Source organism: Ambystoma mexicanum, chromosome 11 (assembly GCF_040938575.1).
Source record: "Ambystoma mexicanum isolate Mex_15411 chromosome 11, UKY_AmexF1_1, whole genome shotgun sequence".
Classification (NCBI taxonomy): Eukaryota; Metazoa; Chordata; class Amphibia; order Caudata; family Ambystomatidae; genus Ambystoma; species Ambystoma mexicanum.
Window position 1 is genome coordinate 1,259,379,210 of NC_090934.1, and position 20,589 is coordinate 1,259,399,798.

Consider the following 20,589-nt stretch of genomic DNA (forward strand, 5'->3'; position numbering starts at 1 on the left):
AAGCCCTCAGATTGGAGTAAGATTTCCCACACTTTCACCTGAGGCTGAACGAAACGAGCATAGGCCAGGCCCACTCTTTGAGAGCAAGGCGGAATGTGCCCAAGATCACACAGTGGAAATGCACTCAAAGTCTTTGCAGAAAAGTCAAAAAGAGGTTGGATCAGTTCAGAAAGGCAAAGTGAGCCGGTCTGAGGTCAACCCAGTTGGAAGGTCAAGGATTTACGACACACCTTGGACAATCCGTTGCAAGGGGGACCAGGCGGGACACAGTCCCTGAAATGGTGAGAAAGCTCCAGCAGTGGCAGTTGTTCCTGGCAGCGGGTGCAAGTCGTGGCTTCAGCCAGAGGAAGAGATGATCTCGACGAGGAAGAAAGCTGGAGGTCGTTGCACTGCCAGGGAAGAAACCAGCCGCGGAGTTCCCGATTAAAAGGTACAACCCTTTTATTCGTGGTGGTGAAGAGTGGCTATCCAGCCGCCGGGGTGCTTGGCACGGACGATTCGACCACGAGACGTCCAGGAAGGTGTAAAAGGCGAACTGGTTGGTCCCACCAGCTCAAAGGGAAGAACTCTCTCCGGGAAGATCTGTCGTCGGGGGAAGTGGTGAGTTCGTACAGCAGGGCTCCACCGGTTGTGTTGCTGTTGTAGATGGCTCAGCTTCTCCCCTCTTCGGATTCTTTAGGTCCTGTGACGACTTCTGAAGTTCCAGTCCCCAAAGCCCTGCTTTTATGCAGAAAAACCCCCATTCAACAGCCTAGCTGTCACTCACACATGCTAAGTGGTGAGCCGGGAGGCTCACCACTGGGCCAATCACACAAGAGTGCGACTTGGGTCGCCAAGGAAACTCAGTCCAGGGTGCCTAATCCCCCTCCCACACATCCTGTAGACCCCAGACAGAGTGGCACCATTTGGAGGGCTTCTGTGCAGAAGCCCACCAAAAAGTGGAACAAAGGGTTCGACTTGGGTTGGAGTTTGAGGCGAACACAAACTCCATTTTAAAACAGTCCTGGCAAAAAGACCCAACCGAGGAATAAATATTAAATAACCCGGCGGTATCTTTAACATTGCACCAAAAAGTGGTGCTTTTAAAATCAATGGGAAAATCCCTTAAGAAATATTCCGGTGTTAGCCACTGCCACCAGCCAGAAACTCGACAAGGGGGGACTGGACAGTGCCCCCCTTGGAAAACAGACCCACGGGCAATCGAATTACCCCTCCCAGTACTTCTACAATATGATGGTTTGTACTGGTTCTGTTCACAATTTGAGACTAGTAAAGCCAATGGTGACTTTACATGCCCTGGGAGACAGTAGTCAGTCCCAGGGTATGGAGTGACACCCCTGTGTTACTGCACTGAGGGTGCAGTATAACAAATACCAAAAACACATGAAGCTCTATGGAGTACAAGACCCCATAGCCCATAAAACACATTCACAGTCAAAGGACATACTAAATCATGCCTAAGAGTGGGAGAAAGTCTCCCGCTTAAAAGGAGAAAAAAAATAAACCCCAAAAATCCAGCAAAGCTGCTGGGGGACTCACTAGGTTTGGGAAATTAGCTTCAGAGAATTATCCCTAACAGTAGGTTACAGCCGGGGCAAACCCTGGAGGGGCATCAAGTCGTCCTCATTTGCCATGTCCACATGTGGTAGGCCTTGCAGAAGCTTCTGCAATTCTCCAAGAAGAAACTCTACGAAAAGTCGCCCTTGCGGGGTGCTGAAGATTCCGAAAATGGGTCCCCGTTAATCAGAATATGGATTGGGTGAGCTTGAGGATCGATTGACTGAAAAAAAAGAAAAAAACTTTGAAAATAAAGATCTCAAAATGCAGCAAAAGCTCGAGATCTAAAGCACGAGGACTCCCAACACTTGAACATGCGGTAATAATCTGAAGATGGCTGCCAGAGGAGGGGCTTAGTTAGCAGGCAGTCATTGGCTGGGGGCCGTATGACCCAGAGCTCAGTGATTGGTTGTTGGGAGAAAGACTGTTTAGAAATTAAACAGATTTTTTCTTTAGCGAGGATTCCCAGCCTGACAACAGGGATTATTCATAAGCATGTGAATTCATGCCAGACCCGATGCTGGGGAATAAAGCTTCTTCCCATATGCCTCCAAGATCTTCTCCATGCCTAGCGGCGCTGAGGACGAGGTGGCAGATGACGACCAAGGCTTTGAGTAGAGTGACGCTGCAGTGATCACCGAAGAGTGCAGTTGAGGGTGTGCCGACAGCAAGAGGGGCTCCCCCTCTATTTGGCTATACTTGGCATCCAGGCGCTGATTGACAGGCTTGGCCGAATGGGGTTTGAGCCACCCCTTTTTGGCCAATGCGACAACGTACTTCGGCATTGGGATCGCCATTCTAGCGGCGTGGCGTAGAGCGAGGACCTCTGCCAATACCCCAGCCTGTGGTTGTTAGACCACGTGTTGAGGAAGTACCAAGTATTCTGCCAGACCTCGAGTCGTTCATGGAAGGCCTTGGCTGACGGTAATCTGTCAGGGTCATCTTCCTAGTCTGTCCACCAGGGTGTCTGGTTGGTCCGCAGCAGGTGGAGGAGTGCCGGGCACCGAGGGCTGAGGCGTGGAGACCGGAGCTGGAGGGTGCAGGGGAGGCTGGTATGGAACCACCTGAACTGTGCGAGGCAGGGAGGCCAGAATGGGCAGTGGGGGCTGCACTTGGGCATGCAGCGTTGGAGCCATAGGAGGAATGACTATAGGTGCAGTCGGAGCATGTCCGATTCACACCCAGAGGATGGCACCCATCTGACGAGATCTCATGAGCGTGAGGAACTTTTCAATGAACCCGTCCTTGCAAGCTGGCGGGGTGGTAAGTGATATGGACTAGGTAGCAGGCAGCTGCTGAGGTCGGTGCATACAGTCTAGCCGGTTGTGGGGATAAACCTGCCCTGCGATGCTGATGGATAAGCTGTAGGCCATGTTCCTGGTTGACACCCGTCCCGCCTTGTGACTCGTTCTCCCACCTGCTCTGTACCTCAGGAAGGTATCAAACGAGCAGCCATTTTGTCTGGCACAGTGGCCATCTTGTCGAGCTGCATCCCATGTGCTGAAGTCGTGGTGCTTGGCTCACTAGGCACAGCCTCCTCCAGGCCTCTTGGCAATGGAGTGCGAAGCCTACCCTGCACCTCAGGCCAATGCCTGGTAGGCATGTTGCCTTCGACAGAGTTGCCAGTAGTGCTGTGTGCAGGTGCCCCCTCCGACATGTTGCCGATATGAGGGCATAGCCCCTTGGGTGTAATTCCAGTAAAAGAACCTTGTGGTCCCTCAGCACCGTCACCGGAAGGATCTACAGACCCCCGCCGGCGTGGCAGACGGTAGCTGTACTAGCCTTGGTATTCATGCTGTTACGAGAACCTGAGAGGTTCCTCCCATCTGGGCGTTTGAGGAAAGGATTCACCCCTGCGGGGTGCAATGGAAAAGAGCAACCCTCCCTTGGGCCTTGACTTGTGCCTGACAAAGTCCTTCAAGTCCTCTGGAGGCAACTTCTCAAAGAGCTCCCTCCACCTGGCTAGTCTGTTCTTCTAAGCACACAAAGTGTCATACGGTGCAACCCTCCCGTCCATGGTCGGGGCCACGGCAGCCAAGGTAAAGAGCATGGGGATCTGATGTCCGGAAGAGCCACTCGCAGGCCGACACCTGCTGAAGCCCATTGAAGTCGGCATGCGCCGGGGAGGAGCGTGGCGCCAGAGGACAGAGTACCTGATAAGACAAAAAGTAGCTTTGGAAGAGTGTGTGTTATTACATGGCCGAAGCCAAAACCAGGAGAGCTGGTGAAATTGGCCTGTTCCTGTCCACACGGAAAAGGGGACTGGGGAGTGGCACCAGTGGTTGGAGTCAAGGGAGCGCATGCACCGAGGGCTGAACCCCCCCACCCCCCCCCCGGCGCACCTACATTTTGGAAGAACATTTTTCTAGTGGAAAGGGTGCCGTCTCCAGTCCTTAGCGAGGGACCCCCATGCAGTATGGAAAAGGGGACGGGATGCAAGTACACCCAAGACGGAGACTGAATGATGTCCTCTGTATCAGTCAGTGCCCTTTGACTTTGTTTTTTGGGAGGAGGCACGAGTCCTCGTTGTCTACTGGTACTGTGAAAGACTTGGAATGGGGTCGATGGGTGACATTTTGTCCTTCATGTAAACCTCAAAGGGGGGCTCAGAAAGCATGGTTCCCAGTACTGCTGAGCCTGCCGCCTTGTGTAGAGTATCTGTAACTGCTCCTAGGAATTGGATCCTTCGCGAGGGATCGAGTTGGGATTTTGTCACATTTATGGAAAACCCCAGCTTGAACAGCGCATGGCATGTTTCTTGCAATCTGATGCAATTCATCTGGAGTCTGGGCTTTGACAAGCCAGTCTAGATAGTGGTATAGATGGACTGTCCTTAAATCGAAGGTAAGCTGCCACTGACGCCAGCACCTTTGTGAAAACCCTGGGAGCCAAAACCTCTAGGAGGGGCTCAGATAGCATGGTTTCCAGTACTGCTGAGACTGCTGCCTTGTGTAGAGTAGCATCTATAGCTGCTAATAGAAATTTGATCCTTTGCGAGGGATTGATATGGATACTTTGCCAAGTATTGGTGATGTTGTTCTCCATTTTGGAAGGGGGAGGTAGAAGGTCTTCAAGCCTGATAGAAGTAGAAGTCAGTCCTATAATCCTAGCCAACTGCCTAAAAGATTTTCAACACCACAGGTATAGGCACCTGTATAGTGGTTAAAACCAGCTTGGGTCCAAGGTTGTGTTGGTACCAGAGTAGTACGACACAAATTGTCCTCTGACTGGAGAAAGTTGAGGCACAATGTGAGGAGACTGAGCTCACAGGAGTGCTGAACAAGTGACCTGGTGGAACCGTAAAGAATTTTGAAGCATCGAAGTCTTCCGAGTCAGAAATTAGAGTAGAATTATCCTTCTGACTCTTGTACCGAGCCTGAGACAAAAGCCAGAGATTTCTTCCATTTGTTCCTTTTTGGAGAATGGTGTGCCGGACTAGATCTCGAATGAGTGCTTATGCCTCGTATGAGATTTCCTTGGTACCGAGGAGCTTGAAAGCTCAACTACTACTAAAGTACCAGAAGTTTAGCAAGCAGAAGCTGACCTGGCTTTGTCCGGTACAGGGGAAATCTGAGTCAACCCCGGAGGCGCGGGCCTCTTTGCATGTACCTTTGCCTGTTCGGTATACCGAGGCAATAGGTTTTCCCAGTATCATTTTTATCTGGAGTAACTAACTGTACCGGTTGGGTCATCCGAGACCCTTTCCCAACTGCAGGTACTTTCAGGTTGATAGGCCATGGGTTTCCCCTTTGAACGGTCCTGGGAGAACTCTGGAAATGAGGAGGCAGTCTTCCCTTGGGTACCAATGGCCGGTGCCAAAACTAGTATGTGACCTGAAGGTAGTCCTGCTCTTACCGATGTTGGCCACCCTCCTGTTCCGAACAAAGTCTTTGGTATCGGTCGCAGCTCAGACAGGGAGAGTAGATGAGTCTGCAGAGACTTCTGGTGAATTCCACAGCAAAAGATGCAGGTACTCCCCAGGTGATGTATATCCAGACAGCAGAAGCAAGGCATGGTGCAGATCGACCGCACAGAAATGCTTCCAGCAACGCACGCAGTGCTTGAAACCTGTCGCATACGGCATGCGTAGAGGGAGGCACCACAAATTGAAAAAATACAACTAACCAATCATTAGCAAAAAAAGATGGGACTGCAAAAAGGAAACCCTGAAAAAGTTGAGTACAGGCAAAATTCCAACCCGCCCAATAGGCGGAAAAAGAGGAACTGGGTGTTGGACATTGGCGACGTGAGGGTAAGATGTGTGACAAATGCACAGAGGGGTGCACGCGTGACAAAGGCCCTTCCAAAACAAGTGACTGCTATCTTTTACAGCCCGCCAGCAGATGCAGACATTCCCAACCAGTTGGGAATGAGAGAGCCAGGACGACCAAGTTTACCACCTTTTTGGCTGCTTTGTTTTGGGGAGGAGGGGAGAGCAGGTGCTTCCCGTTGGCAAAAACTAAAGCAAAATCAGGCACAAGTGAAGCCAAAAATACAACAAAAAAAGCATTAAAAAAGGCAAGCAGTCAGAACAGACTATAGTTCAGTTAGCATTGACAAGCCAGGCTAGGATTGTAAGGTAAAACATAGATCTGCTGTTGGAATTTGTGGTCGTGTTTGTTTCCTTCAGCAAACGTCCCTTCTCTTGTGGGTGAAGTCCTAAAGGCTAGTTTGCATTTCCACAAATCACAAATGCTTCATCCCTATACTGATAGCACCCATTTGATCTGATTTCCTGGCTGTGCTTACCCTCATGTTTGAGCCTTTTGCCCTTATTCCTTGGTGATCTTTCAACCAAATAGGGCCCGCTGAACCTAGAATGTATGCACATCTAGTGAATGTTAGAAGTTTACGTTGCAGTACATTTTGATTTGTCAAGACTTCTTGAATAAGCCTGAAGGACAATCAGGATAAAAATGAATGCAGTCCACTTGAAGGGATAATTCAAATGGATTTCTAGTCCATATCTGATAAAGCCAACTAAGGTTTAGAGGTGTCTAGCCTACAGTACGAATTAAAGTCATAAACTGACTCTGCAAGCCTTTTCATTTCCCCCCACAGAGGAACAACCCATTTTCCATCGAGCCACCCCAAACTCCAGGGTCTCATGGGAATGTAATCCAGTCCTGGGGGTCACTATGTCCTCCACCACTCCGAAGCATTTTCCCACAAGTAAGTTTCCATGTTTTAGTGTCGGACAGTATAGTAGACAAATCACTTGTGCTTTATGCTACCTCCCACATTTTCCTACTTGTCAAGTCTAGCTCGGCTGACTGCCCGTCCCTTTGGGAGTCATGCAACATACCGGGAATCCCTGCACCAGCGGTATGGATTGATCTGTGGATCCAATGTAGAGTCCAATAAAATAAGCATTCTGTTCTGAACAAGTCACACAAATACCTCACTGCAGAAGTGTTATCTATCCGAACTGGAAAACTGTTTCCCCTGCTTATGAAATGGTTAAAGAATAATTCTCTCTTCAGTCTACCTTGAGGTCCCTTTTGCTGCAAACCTTTATTGCTTTTGAATGTTAAAGGCTCTGCTCCAAAACGATCAAAGTACATTTTTTTTTAAAAAGCAGCAAAATTAACATATTACAGTACGGTAGCAAGTGTTTAACCCTATATTGAGTATGTCCAGCCTGAAATGCAGGAATCAAAACAGACTCAATTTTGTTTTAGAACTTACATTGCCAATTTATCAGTTGGCCAAAAATTACCATTGCGCAAGACAAAACTGTTTCAGTGATTAGTGCAGTTTAGATTGCCAAGCTCACCAATTGGGTACTTGTGCTTGTCCGTGTCGATGCCAGCATAGACCACTCCTCCAAACAGGTCATTCATAATGGCTGCCAGTGCCTCTGCGTTCAGCATGCCATGCAAAGCACCTACAAACACAGTTTTACTAGGATCCAGTCTCTGAGAAGGGCTCCGCACAAAATTACTGTCTGCCAGGACCCATGGTATCACCTGCACCTGCAAACAAATCAGAATGTTAAAAAGGCCACGCTAGAAAGGTAGCAAGTGTGTTCTAGTCCAATCCGTCTTTGCAATGGACTTTGCTGACCAAGAGTAAGTTTCAACAACTTAACCACTTACTCCGAGTAGCATGTGTGAAGGATTAATACAGTCCCTTACCTCCTTACAACGCATCCGGCGGCTTGACATCTTGAAGTAATGTTCGCTGAGCCCATCCTGGCTAAGTAGGTCTTGAGTGCAGGCTTGGAGTAGAGCCCGTACAGATTTCTCAGACTCAAACACCAAATAGACATATCCTGTGCAGAAAGGGGTAACCATTAGTCCTGGGAAGTCTTTGTTCCAAGATTAAAGCAGCAGAGATTGGTTCTGGGCTTGTCCAATTAAGTGCTGATTGCCTACACTGAATTGAGATATGTGGTCGCTGTGTTTGAACTGCAGCCAAAGGCCATATTCAGTGACTTGGTAAACTCATACACTAACACCTTTCAGACTGCCAAACGAGTCAAAGAAAACCAACAGGTAAATAAAAGCTTGGTAGATTTGGAGATTTAGCAGGATTTAGGCAAGTTTCACACAAAAACTATTAATAAAAATAAACTGCTTTGAATTCACCAAAGAATATAAGTGCCCCTGCTACCCCAGCCCTACCAATATTTCCCAACACACCAACTAGATTAGGAGTTTAATAGAGCAATAGACCCACTAATATGTCTGGTTCAGAGCTTTTAATGTTAGAAGTGTTAAAATGCTTCATTTGTTATACATTTAGCAATATAGCTAATTCACACCCTGACCCCCCACACAGATAACCCAACAACCTAATCTGTTTTAAACATCCTGTTTACATGCAAATTGGCAAATGAAAATCCAGACTTGGTAGTACGGTTTCATTTCTTTTGCAAGGCTAGTTTTGGGGGTAACAGGCTCAACTGTGTTCTTAAATGGTCAGAATTTAGGCACGAAAACTCAACTACTAGGTAAAGTACAAAATAATCTTAGTGCCACTAAGAATTTGTCACCCCAAAACCCATTTGAAGTTCCCATCTGTAACAGGGTGCAGCTATAACACCTTCATACAATAGGACAGCCATTTAAAACATGGATGAAATGCTGCAATGGTTACATGGAGTCTTAAAACTAATCCAATTACAACCAATACCAAATTCAGCAACTCCAAAGTAACATTCCTTTGTTGTTTTAGGGGGTTCGCCCATCTAAGCCCCTTTTTGTTCCTAGTTACCGCCCCATCCCCAGAACCACTAGGCCCACTCCCAACACCCAATTTTTAGTTTTCCCAAAATTGTTATTTTGGATTCGTAATTGGATTAGACATTTTGGGGTTCCACATAATCACGGCCTACCGCTGCAAACAATACTTTACAGGAGATTTTTGGATAGCATTCATCTTTCACTATTCAGAGAGATTACTGAAGGGGTGCAATATACAAATCAGACCATGAACAGCAGGGAAAAAACATCCATACTTTCCTTCAGAAACCATCAGTATATTCAAATGTTTTACTTGACAAGTGTCATACAACATGGCACAATTTTTTAGTATGCTTAAAATCAGCCCTTCACCCCGCTTGTACAGATCATGGAACATTTACTCTGTATCAAAGATCAGGTTATGAAAATCCAAGGATCTTGGACTCATTCCAAGTATTCGAACAATCCAAGTGCACAAAAGGTTTTTAGGTGCTCAAAACACCTGTAGCCTTAGGCAACATAACAGGATGGGTCTTTTAATATGTTTAACTGTGTGATGACTACTCTACTTATCCAAGACCCAATTATACCCGACATTTTGCATGTAGCCAGTGCTGCAAGATGAAACTTGCAAGAGTCAACCTAGACAGTTTAACCAGATTAGAAACAGTAGACCATGCTAAAGGCAGCTCATGCAGATATGATCGGATATATGGCATTTGTAACGTGCCTATACACAAGTGTTTCAAGGTACAACGAGGCAAGGAAGGGGGAACAGAGGTAGGACAGAGACATCAATCTTATTAGGCCAAGTGACATTGAGATCGCGCAAGTGCCGGGGAACGAGGCAAGGAAGGGAGGGGGGGGGGGGGGGGGGGGGGGGGGAAACAGAAGAGGCAAGAGTGAGTAGCCGCCTGCTACAATACTGTTTGATTGGGTGGTTTTGGTGGCCAAGTCATTTTGTTGAGAACACACTTGTCCATAAAGTAGCCAAGTTCCAAAAGGGTTGAGCCAAACCCTTTGCTGAGAGAACCAGCGAATAACCCAGCAAACTGCACCCCATGGCTCTAGTGCAGCTGGACTCATTTTGGGGACAGGATTAAAAAAACATGTTAACTGATCAGAAAAATGTAGCACATTATATACTAGAATGGTTAGGGTAAACAGACATTATCAGTCAAGTGGAAAAAGTCAATCGAACGCTTTTGGAAATGGGTAGTTTGTGTGCATGCGCATGTACAGCCTAAACAATTGGGCATTCAAACTGCCAGGTGAGGGGGCAGACTAATGTTAAAAACACCTGCAGCACGGCTAGACCACATGGGGCAGCTAGGCCCTCCTTGCTTCTCAACGGGACACTGCAGTAATCACTAAAGTAGATTTCTTGACCAAGACAATTCTTTTCTCCCCCTGCTTCTGGCGGATCATCGAGAGGATGGCAGCTGCAAAGAAACATACTAAGTCTTGATATAAATGAGGGTACAGAATTCTAATAAATGATTTCCTATAATACCATATTAGGTGTATTCACAATGGAGATCAGAATAATCTGCCTGGTTCCCTTTCCTCAGACTAGTGCCGAGGGGGTAGTGACTGGAGCCATTTAATGTACAGCAACAATTTAATTGTAGTTTTGCGCAGAGCACCAGGCTCCATCCCTCAACTTCCCAAGTCTTTCCCCAGCTACTTAGACAAGGACTAACATATCAGAGGTTGCTGGGCATGTGCAAGAAAAAGAATTACCAAAAATAGTCTTTGCATCATGAAACTCAGACTTGCATGCTATGCAGTCAAATCTAGTGGTTGGCTCCTAGTATTACAACTGACTTAACATTTCCATCAAAAAGGGTGCCTCCATAATTGGAGCCAGAGGTGTACTCAAAGCTCATTCCAATCACTGCCCACCCAAATTACTAATTTTTACCAAGTCAGTCTCTGGCTTGTGTCTTAAGAGTCACATGCTTTGCATAGGCTGCCATTCTGTACGGGTATCCAAGATGCACCCTATATCAAAATCCTTCAGAGGACTACGGACCATGCAAGCAGCGTGAGCAAAGGAGTCTACTACTGCTCTCATGTGGGCGCATACAAGTCAGACACAAGCCAGAGCCTGGTATGAGCTTAGAATAGCATGCAGTACCTCAAGGATTGGTGAGCTCAAGGATCATTTGAAAATAAATGTTAAGTACAGCCTATGCTACCAGGGACTGACTGCTTGTGTTTGCACAATAGTGTCGTGCTAATATGTGCAGTGAACGCCAAGTAGCTGCTTTGCAAACTGCGTTCAAGGAGTCAAACTAACTAGACAGCTTGTGGCCCCTGTGCTTCCGAGTGAGTTTTTCCAACAAAAGGAATCCCTCTCACAGGCCTCTCCAAATGATGCTCTCTCTTCTCTTAACTTCAATCTTCAAAACAGGACCCACTCACATCCCAATTCTTTTTGTCCTTCGCTCAAGTCCCTTCAGCCTGGCATCTCACCAACCCTGTGTCGGGCAGACCGCAAATGTAAATATACCCATCCTCAGATAATCCCCTGCCCGACCCCAATCTCTTCTTATGCCCAGAGTAACAAAGTCATGAGTGCAAGGATCAACTATTCTGATCTTATCCTCATACTAGTCCATCTTTTTAACCAATTCCCCCAACCTTTCCCAGACTACTATGTTCTGACAAGGTCTCAACTTGGCTCCTTTTGCCACATATTACTCCACCCCGCCCTCCTGCTTTCCAAACTGTTTGCCTTTTTTCATCTCAGATTCAGATACTGCTCACTTTCTTGCTTGTGTTCATCCTGCATGACATCTACATCTTATTGATTGTTATTCTCAAAATCTACCCTCTGCTTCTCCCGTTCTTGACTTCAACAACTCCTCCCTTTCCACCTTTTTACTCTTCCTTTAAGGCAACTTAAATTCCTCTTCAAAAGAAACCTTCCCTTGATCCTTCTTCCCCTTCCAACCATCTTTCTTCCCTTCCCTTTAAGGTAGTTTAACATGCAGCCTATTCCCAAATTTCCTTTTCTTGAGTCCAACACTTTACTATGCCCTTCTCAGTCTACGGAAACAGATTTAGTTTGCATTTCCAACTACTTTCGGCATGCTAATCTTTCCCAAATTCTTATTTGCATTGCTCCATCAGCTGCCTTCAACACCATTATTCTATGCCTCTTTATTTCTGGCTCTTTTCTACACAGTTTTTCTTCCCATCTTAGTGACCACTCTTAATCTCCTGGTCCGGTCAAACTTCCCCTACACATCTTCATGGAGTCACTCAAAAGCTCAGTCCCTGGTCCTCTTCACCCTCTACCAATCTTATCCATTACTCTCACTTGGGTTGTCATTCCACTTCTAGACAGTTTACTCCCAAATCATAATTTCTTTCTCTACATTTTCCGATTCACTCCACTCAACTATTTCAGCCCGTCTCCTTGTTCCTCACTACTTGACGAATGATCATCATCTTATTGCTTCAAAAACTGTTTTCTTTGCTTCTGCAGTCTCTTCTACACTTCTCCTTCCCTTCAATGTCTTCCACACCGCTCCGTTAACCCATCTGCTCATAATTTAGGTGCCATCTTTGATACAACTTTTTCCTTTGCTCCTCACGTCTCAGTAGCATCAAGACTGGTCGATTCCAGTTCTACAATATTCACAAGAATTGTCCACTTCTTGACCGGTCATGCGACATGGGCCTGGAAGCGGTCTGTTGGTCAGATGATAGCAATGCAGGATTCAGCCCGAGAGCCACCTTGAGATGGAAGCCTTAGACAGGGCCTTCCTATACCAAACAGGTCCAAAAGTGAAAAACAGCTGAGACATCTTCCAAAAGCCTTGTGCGTACAAGGACTGAACAACGTCCAGCAAATGCAATGCCCTTTCAGCATGCAGGGTTTGCAAAGAAAATAGAGTTACAAGCAAGAAACTCACCCCTTGCTCCAGCATTTGATCTTCCATCGATTCACATGCTGTGAACAGAACATGGAGGTATACATTTAGTTGGTGGTAGAGCACAGGAAAAGCCTACCTTAGTGGAACAAATTGAAGGCCCGCTCTCCACTTTCTGGTAGTGGATCATAAATGTGTGCTGGACAGTCCAGGTGGCAGCTTGGCAGATGTGCCCAATAGGGAAATCCTAGACCATGTAGCCACGGATGCTGTTGTCGCCCTAGTGAAATGGGCATATGCTGTTCCCCCTTGAGGCTGGTTTGCTTTTGCGTGACAAGGTGGCAGATGAGATCCATCTAGCTATTCCTGGTTTAGATATTGCTTTTAACTTATTAGATGGTACGTAAGTGAGGAAAAGCAGCTGTGTGTTCCTGAGGAATTTGGCCAATCTAGGTAGTATTTGACCTCTTAATGTCTAGGAAGCATAGCATGACCTCCGCTGGGGCTCTAGCACCTTGGACAAAATAAGGAAATTTTAATCCAAGGGAATTTTGGGTATGTAGTGGGGATTGGTTCCAAGGACCACCATCTTTGTAGAACAGTAGATCCAGTTCAGTGCACGTTTGTAATTCAGAAACCATTGTGGAGGAAGTGATGGATATTAATAGACTGTCCACAATAAAATTTGGATGTTTGCAGTAGCCAATGTTTCAAACGGTGACTTCATGAGTGGCAAGGACGGTTCTATATAACATTACTCACGGTAATTGTATTTCTGATGCTTATATCTGCTTAGATTCACATGCTGTGCATAGGCCAACATCTAGCGGAAGCTGTGGCGTATTAGTTTGTTTTTTCGAAACTCGAAAAGGGGTGTTGAACTAGGGCGTGCCAGTAATACTATGCCTAGTGTGATGTCCACTGTACCCATGATCCCTCACGTGTAGGACCCTCAGATTGTATATTTTCTGACATGAGGTAGCATGAGTTGTTGCGCGAGTACAGAGTATCCAAGCAGCTAAGATAAGACTACAAGCATCCATGCACCTTCTCTCAGAGAAGAGGAAGGGCAGGCGCATGTGAATCTAAGCAGATACAAGCATCAGAAATATGATTACAGTGAGTAATGTATCCCTTCTGAGGCTGGTTGAATCTGCTTAGATCAAATGCTGTGCATAGATTAGCGAACTGTTAGATGAAGGAGGTGAGAAGGGTCATGAGCGAACAAATGTCTTAGAACCGCTTGTGCCACTTCAATATCTGTCGTGGAATGAGTGTCAATGCAGTAGTGCTGAGTGAAGGTGTGAATAGAGCTCCATGTAGTTTCTTTGAAAATGGTGTCAAGGGGTATGTTTGCAATGAAAGCCAGAGTAGCCCCAGTACCTCTTGTAGAGTGGACCCTTGGCATAAAAGGCAGTGTTTTATCTGAAAGTGAGCAGCACAGTTGGATACATCCGACTATCCATTTAGTGATGGCACCATTAGAGACGCAATCTCCTTCTCTGCCTAGAGCTACGGAGACCAACAGTTTTTCTTAGCGGTCTGGTCTTGTCCACGTAGTAGAGAACCACTCTCCTCACATCTAGTATGTGGAGTTTCACCTCAGCAGAGCTTTTGGGTTCTTGGAAGGCCAGTAGCTCAATGGACTGGTTAACATGTAATTTTGAAATGAACTTAGGTGAAAACCTAGGGTGAGTGCGTAAAACCAGTTTATCATTATGAACAGTAAAGAAAGGATCCTGCACTGAGCTTGAATTTCACGGACCCTTATGGATGTAATGGCTAAGAAGGCAGTTTTATAAGTCAGGTGTTTGAGACTAGCTTTATGCATGGGTTGAAAGGGAGGTCCCACAAGTTTAGCAAGCACCACATTAAGGTCCCAACCTGGTGGTGGGTTAGAAATTGGAGGGAGGAGTCTCTTTACCCCTTCCATAAAGGCTTTGACAACTGGCACTTTCCACCATGACACCTTGTTATGAGGTGGTGTAGGCTGACAGTGCCGCCAGGTGTACCTTGAGTGAATTAAATACTAACCCTGCATCCAGTAGGTGGAGCATATAGGTGACACTATTGGAAGGAGTACAATCAATTGGGTTGATTTGTTTATTCTGGCACCAAATAACGAATAATTTCCATTCATCAAATTAACAGTGCCTTGTGTTAGGTTTTCTTAATTCTTTTAATGTATCCATACATCTCTGGGGTAAATTGAGATGGCCGAACTCTGACTTCAGGAGCCATGCTGCCAAGTTCATCGAGTTGGGTTGAGTATGCACCGTTTGTCCTTCGTGCTGGGAAAGTAGGTTTTACCAGCATGGGACTCTGATTGGTGGGAGGGGGTTGTTGCACACCGCTAGTTTGTGTAGGTGTGGAAACCATGGTTGTCTCGCCCACATGGGAGCAACTAGGATGAGCGTTATCGATTCCCTGTGCATCTTGTTGACCCCATCAGAGGGGTTGGTGGAAAAGCGTAGGCAAACATCCCTGACCAATTCATCCAGAGCGTTCCCCTTGGAGCCTGGCTGGGGGAACCTCAATGCGAAGTCTGGGCATTGTCTGTTTTCGCCTGTGGCGAATAGGTCTATAGTGGGGAAACCCCACAGAGTAGAGATCTACGACTTCTGTATTCGCCATTCGTGTTCCTTTGGGAGGGGATCCCTGCTCAGAGCATCCGCTAGTGCATCGAGATCCTCTGGAACATGTTGGGCTGACAGGTAAATCCTCCGTCTGAGTGCCCATTTCCAAATTTTCTGGGCTAGCTTGGACAGATTTAGTTAACGAGGGCCCCCTTGTTAAAGTAAAACATAGCAGTCGTACTGTCCGTTAGGATTTGCACTGATAGGTTGGATAAGAGGGGTTCAAATACTTGAAGCGCTCTGAAGACTGTCAGAAGCTCTAGCAGATTGATATGGTTCTGAGCCACTGTGTGATACCAGAGACCCTGAGCTGTGTGGTGAAGGTAGTGAGCTCCCCACCCTGCCAGTGAGGTATCTGTTGTGACGACGGCTTGTATCTCTGGATCGTAAAAGGGTTTCGCCCTTGCAAGATTCTCTTGTCCACCAGCGAAGACTTTGTACTCGTGTTGGCGAAATGACCACTAGATCGTCCCACTGACCACTTTCGCCAACCATTCTGCATGGTTTGAACGCGCAGGCGCGCGTTGGGGACCAGGTAAATGCAAGATGCCATCATGCCTAGCAAACATCGCTTTTGTACAGTTATTTGGCAACCGGAATGGTATTGTGGAATTTGCAACAGATTTCGAATTCTTTCATCTGATGGAAAGGCCAACCCCTCTTGGGTGTCTAAGACAGCTCCTAGGAACTGTTTTGAGGCGCTGGGCACCAGGCTTGACTTTTTTGTTGATTGAGAAGCCCAATTGGAAGAGGTCGATTGTTCTTTGAATGTTCAATCTGCAAATTACTGGGAGGGGGGGTTCTCCTGTGATGAGCTAGTCGTCCAGGTAAGGCTACACTGGGAAAGCCTCCCTGCATAGGTGCGCCGCCACCATCGCCAGTACCTTGGTGAATACCCTTGGAGCCGAGGCTATTCCGAAGAGCAGCACCTTCAACTGGTAGTGCTGGCTGTCTATCTTGAAACGCAAGAATCTTCTGTGTGCTGGGAACATGGAAATATGAAAATGGGCATCTTTCATATCCAATGTTGTCATGTAATCTTTTTAGCAGGGGGGATTACCTCCTGGAGTGTAGTCATGCAGAATTTTTGTGGCTTGACATACTGGTTTGCAGGGTGCAAGTCTAATACCGGGCGCATCGTTAGATCTTTTGGCACAAGGAAGTAGGTTTAATAAACACCCTTGTTTACCTGGTTGCACGGGACGAGTTCTATTGCTGCAAGAAGAATGACAATCTCCTCGAGGATCATTCTTTGGTGCTCCAAGGAGGGTACTTTGTCTTGGAGGATGGTTGCGGGGACGTTCTAGTAGCTCTATACAGTATCCTGCGGACAATGTGGACAGCACCATTCTGTCCGAAGTGATCCCATCCCATGCGTGGGTGAAGGTGGAAATGCGCCCCCCACCCCTACTGGGGATGCATGGGAAAGGACCCAGAGTGGAAGGTCACTGCTGTTTATTGGGTGGTGTAGCACCTCTACTGGGGCTGCCTCTCCCCCTAGCGCGGCCCTTGCGTTGACCTCTGGTGAAACCCCGAGTAGCCTGGGACACATTACTGCCCCATGAGGTTCCTTGACGCAGATAGTAATTGTAAGCTCTCTGGGAGCTTTGGCCGCGAAAGCGACAAAAATTGTCATTTCCCCCCTTTGATATGAGGGCTTATTTGTCAGTTGGCAGAGGGACTTCAAGGTCTCATTCGTCCTTCGCAATCTTTAGTGCCTCCTCCACTACTTTACCAAATAGGACGTTCGGTTCTACCGGCATGTCTGAGGGTGGCTTGGGTCTCGGGCTTGAACCCTGATAGTCTTAGCCAAGCATGGCGTTTAATAACCGCCTTCTGCTATTAGTCTCCCTGCTTTATCTGCTGCATCGAAGTTTGCCTTAAGGATGCATCCAGACACAGATCTTCCGTCTGATGCAATCTGGGCCAACTGGCCCTTTAGAGGTTCAGGTGCAGAGGCTATAAGGGCAGCTACCTTTCTGATTGGTGGCAATTGTACCTTGCTAACAGAGTGGTGGTGTTGGCAATCCGTGCTTGGTATGCTGACGTGGATGCCACCTTCCTGCCCAGAGCATATACTCTTTGTCAGGGGGTGCTTCAGAAGATGCTAGTTGTGTGCCCGCCCTTTTTCTGGTGGTTACCACCAATGAGTCGGGTTTTAACTGACCCCTTATGTATAAGGGATCGGCGGGAGCAGGGCGAAATTATTTTTCTACTCGTGGATTAACCAACCGAGAAAGATTAGGGGTTACCAGAGAAGGATCGATTCTGTGCTGGATTGATTTTAATATGGGGATAGCTTGGGCAATGTATTTCCTGTCCCCTAGAATTTCTTCTGCAAAATCTCTCTTCGTGGACACCGTGTGTCAATTTGAAAATGGGCTGCAGCTTTAGCCAATACCTCATTTGATTATCAACCGGTGAGTCATTCATGGGGCGGGGGGGGTCTTTGGGCATAGGGGAGTCAAGACTATAGGATTCCGCCTCATCTTCCTCTTCCTGGTCCTCATCCCCATAGTAATCAACCCCTGCCTGGTCTTCCAGCATCTGTATTTCTGCCTCCTCACCATATGGCTGGTAAGGCTGAATTATAGAAGGGTCTGAAACCAAACCCTGAACTGGAGTCTCAGAATGGAGCCTCTTAGTAGGGGGTTGAGGGTCTTTGGATCCCAAAGGGGCAGAGGTAGCTGGTGTACTATGACAGCTATGAAAATAATGTGGGTCCTTTTTGTAGAAATCTACAAAAACGGACATCCTCCTCATTACTCCATCAATGTCCTGATTTCAATTGCTTGGAACTAGGGAGAACACTCTCCTGCTGTGGTTCCTCATCCACGTTTATATCCTGAGGAGTGGGAGGAACAGTCTTTTCCTTGGTGACAGGGTCAGCTACCTTGGACTTTTCTTTGAGTTTTTCCTTCTGAACCAGATGTTCAGAGGTTTTAGGTTTTTCCCCTTTCCCATGACTAGAGGAATGTTTTCCTGAGCCTTTAGAGTTTTCTGAATGTTTCGACGCTTGGCGTCAAGATTCGCGAGTCTTGGAAAAGGGGCGTTGAATCTCGGAAGCAGATGACGAACTTGCTACAGAAGTAGACGAACATGCTACTTGGGGGAAGAGGTTGGATTCGTCTGACGACCGGGCCTCAATGACCTTTGGTACTGTGGCACCTTTAGCAACCATGGATGGTTTCTGTGTCTGAGGCGAATGTGACCTGGAATGCCCAGGACAGCGAAACGGCAGACCGCTCTTGATGCCTTCTTTTGCCATTCGCTCGACATACGTGTCGAATCTCTGCTGGGGTTAGTGCGTTTGGTGGAAGAGGTGTGCGTTGCACATTTGCCAATTTGATAATGTGTTGCCAGGTGTTGTCCCCATAACTGAACCGCTAGTCAGTCCTCCGAGGTCAGGGGCTTGCGCGTGGGTGCCTGACAACACCTCTGTGCCCTCGCTGTCGGATAAGGCAGCGTCGCCGCCATTGCTGAAGGAACCATGGCGTACACGGCCTCTAGCTGCCCGGCGTAGTGGGCCCAGCGCTTTGTCGAGCGGTCCTTTAGTGTCTCGGCCTTGAATAGCTTACAAGCTCTACAATTAGCCTTGGTATGGTCTCGTGGGAGACAAGCTACACCCTATTGTGTTTGTCTACCCAGGGAAACTTACGGTTACACTTTGGCCAGAATGTAAAGGGAGTACTCTCCATATGTTACTAATTGGTAGCGGGTGGGTATATGTAGGAAACTAGTGTGTGAGAAACCACCCCCACTCTCCCTACTTGCACAGGGCAGAGGCCTTCCGAGCCCCAAAGTCCGTCATGTAGTCTCGATAGCTGTTTTCCTCAGTCTCGATTCACTGACGTCGATCTTCGGCATAGGGTTAGAGAACGGGGAATTTTTGTAATTAAGGTAATAAATGGTTAAGCCAAAAAATGTGAAATGCTTCCGACAAGTATGGCGTTAAAAAACAATCTGAGGGTCCTACATGCGTGAGGGATCATGGGTACATTAGACGTCATACTAGGGATAGTATTAGAGGCACGCCCTAGTTAGACGCCCCTTGGAGTTTGGAAAAACAAACTAATACGCCACAGCTTCCACTAGATGTCCCCTATGCACAGCATGTGATCTAGCATGTGATCTAAAGATAGATCGACACACCTCCCCTCTGCCCCACCCTTGGACAAATCCTCAAAATCCTCAAACTTTGCAAAAGTACATGGCCCACTCTGAAAGAAGTTTGTGAGGTTTGATCAAGGGGGGAGGGGCACAGTTATAGGGGGTCCCAACATGTATTTTCCCCATAGACATAATGGGAAAGAATTTCTGTCGCGCCTACAGCCCAAACCGCTGGACGGATTTTCACCAAATTTGAAGCATAAGCGGCGGCTTGGTCCCAAAAGCGTGCTTTTGCTGATTTGGTGTAAATCTAAATCCGTCCAGTAGCTTTTTTTTAAACGACTGAAACGCAAGGCAAAACAATTTAGTGATATATGTCCGCTCCGTGGACTCACTTCCCCGTTTGATCCGCGGACTGGCCTCTGGCCATAAAAATTCAGACTTTTGCGTGGTCCACAGATATCAGGACGCAGCCGCAGATTGGGTGGTGGGAAAATCGGTTTTCCTGAAATGTCTCATCTTGGATTCGCAGACTTTTTGGGGTTCGCGGTAAAAAAAAAAAAAAGCAGCATTGCACTTGTCAAACTCAAACAATCCCTGGGGGGTGGAGGGTGAGGATTGGATATGGCCATAAGAAACCAAAAAATGGGTTGTTTCACCCCCTGGCCCGAAAGTCCACCAACACCCCAGATGTACTGGGGCAATCCTGTGGTGTTCGTGGACACTTCAGATATCTTAGGACATCTGTACCTATTTCTGCATTACAGAGTTGGGGAAAAGCAGTTTTTGGATGGCTTATAACTTTTGTGCCACTCAATGAAACTGCATGTAATTTTGCAATTTTATTCTAGAACTAATACCGAATGGTTTTGTGGGATTCTGTCAAGAGAGGCAAAATTAGAGGGGGGTCCCAAAATATTGTAAAGGCATATAAATGGTGTTATTTGACGAATCTGCACAACATTTGGCAAAACGATTTTGGATCTAGATATATGGTTTTCTAAAGTTTAGTGGGATTTTCCTCAAGAGGGGGCGAAATTAGAGGTGGATTTCAACATTTTTAGATGGCTTATAACTTTGATGCTATTTGACGAATGTGGACAAAAGTTTTAAGAAAGATTATAGACCCAACCTTCAATGTTTGTGTAAAGACTGAATGGATTTTATCAAGTCGGGCTAAATTATGACTATTGTATGTACATACATTTTGATACT

The 20,589-nt window shown here is 46.9% G+C and overlaps 1 protein-coding gene across 4 annotated transcripts in view; it reads right to left on the bottom strand.

The window, feature by feature from the left end:
- Positions 1-20,589, bottom strand: part of CPEB1 (cytoplasmic polyadenylation element binding protein 1) — a 517,982-nt gene that overhangs the window by 171,738 nt on the left and 325,655 nt on the right. For all 4 annotated transcript variants that reach the window (XM_069624702.1, XM_069624701.1, XM_069624700.1 and 1 more), the window contains 2 exons: positions 7,695-7,831; positions 7,334-7,532 (listed from right to left, as the gene is read on the bottom strand). In XM_069624702.1, the coding sequence (XP_069480803.1) occupies positions 7,334-7,532; positions 7,695-7,831 (336 nt within the window). The remainder of the gene's footprint in view (positions 1-7,333; positions 7,533-7,694; positions 7,832-20,589) is intronic.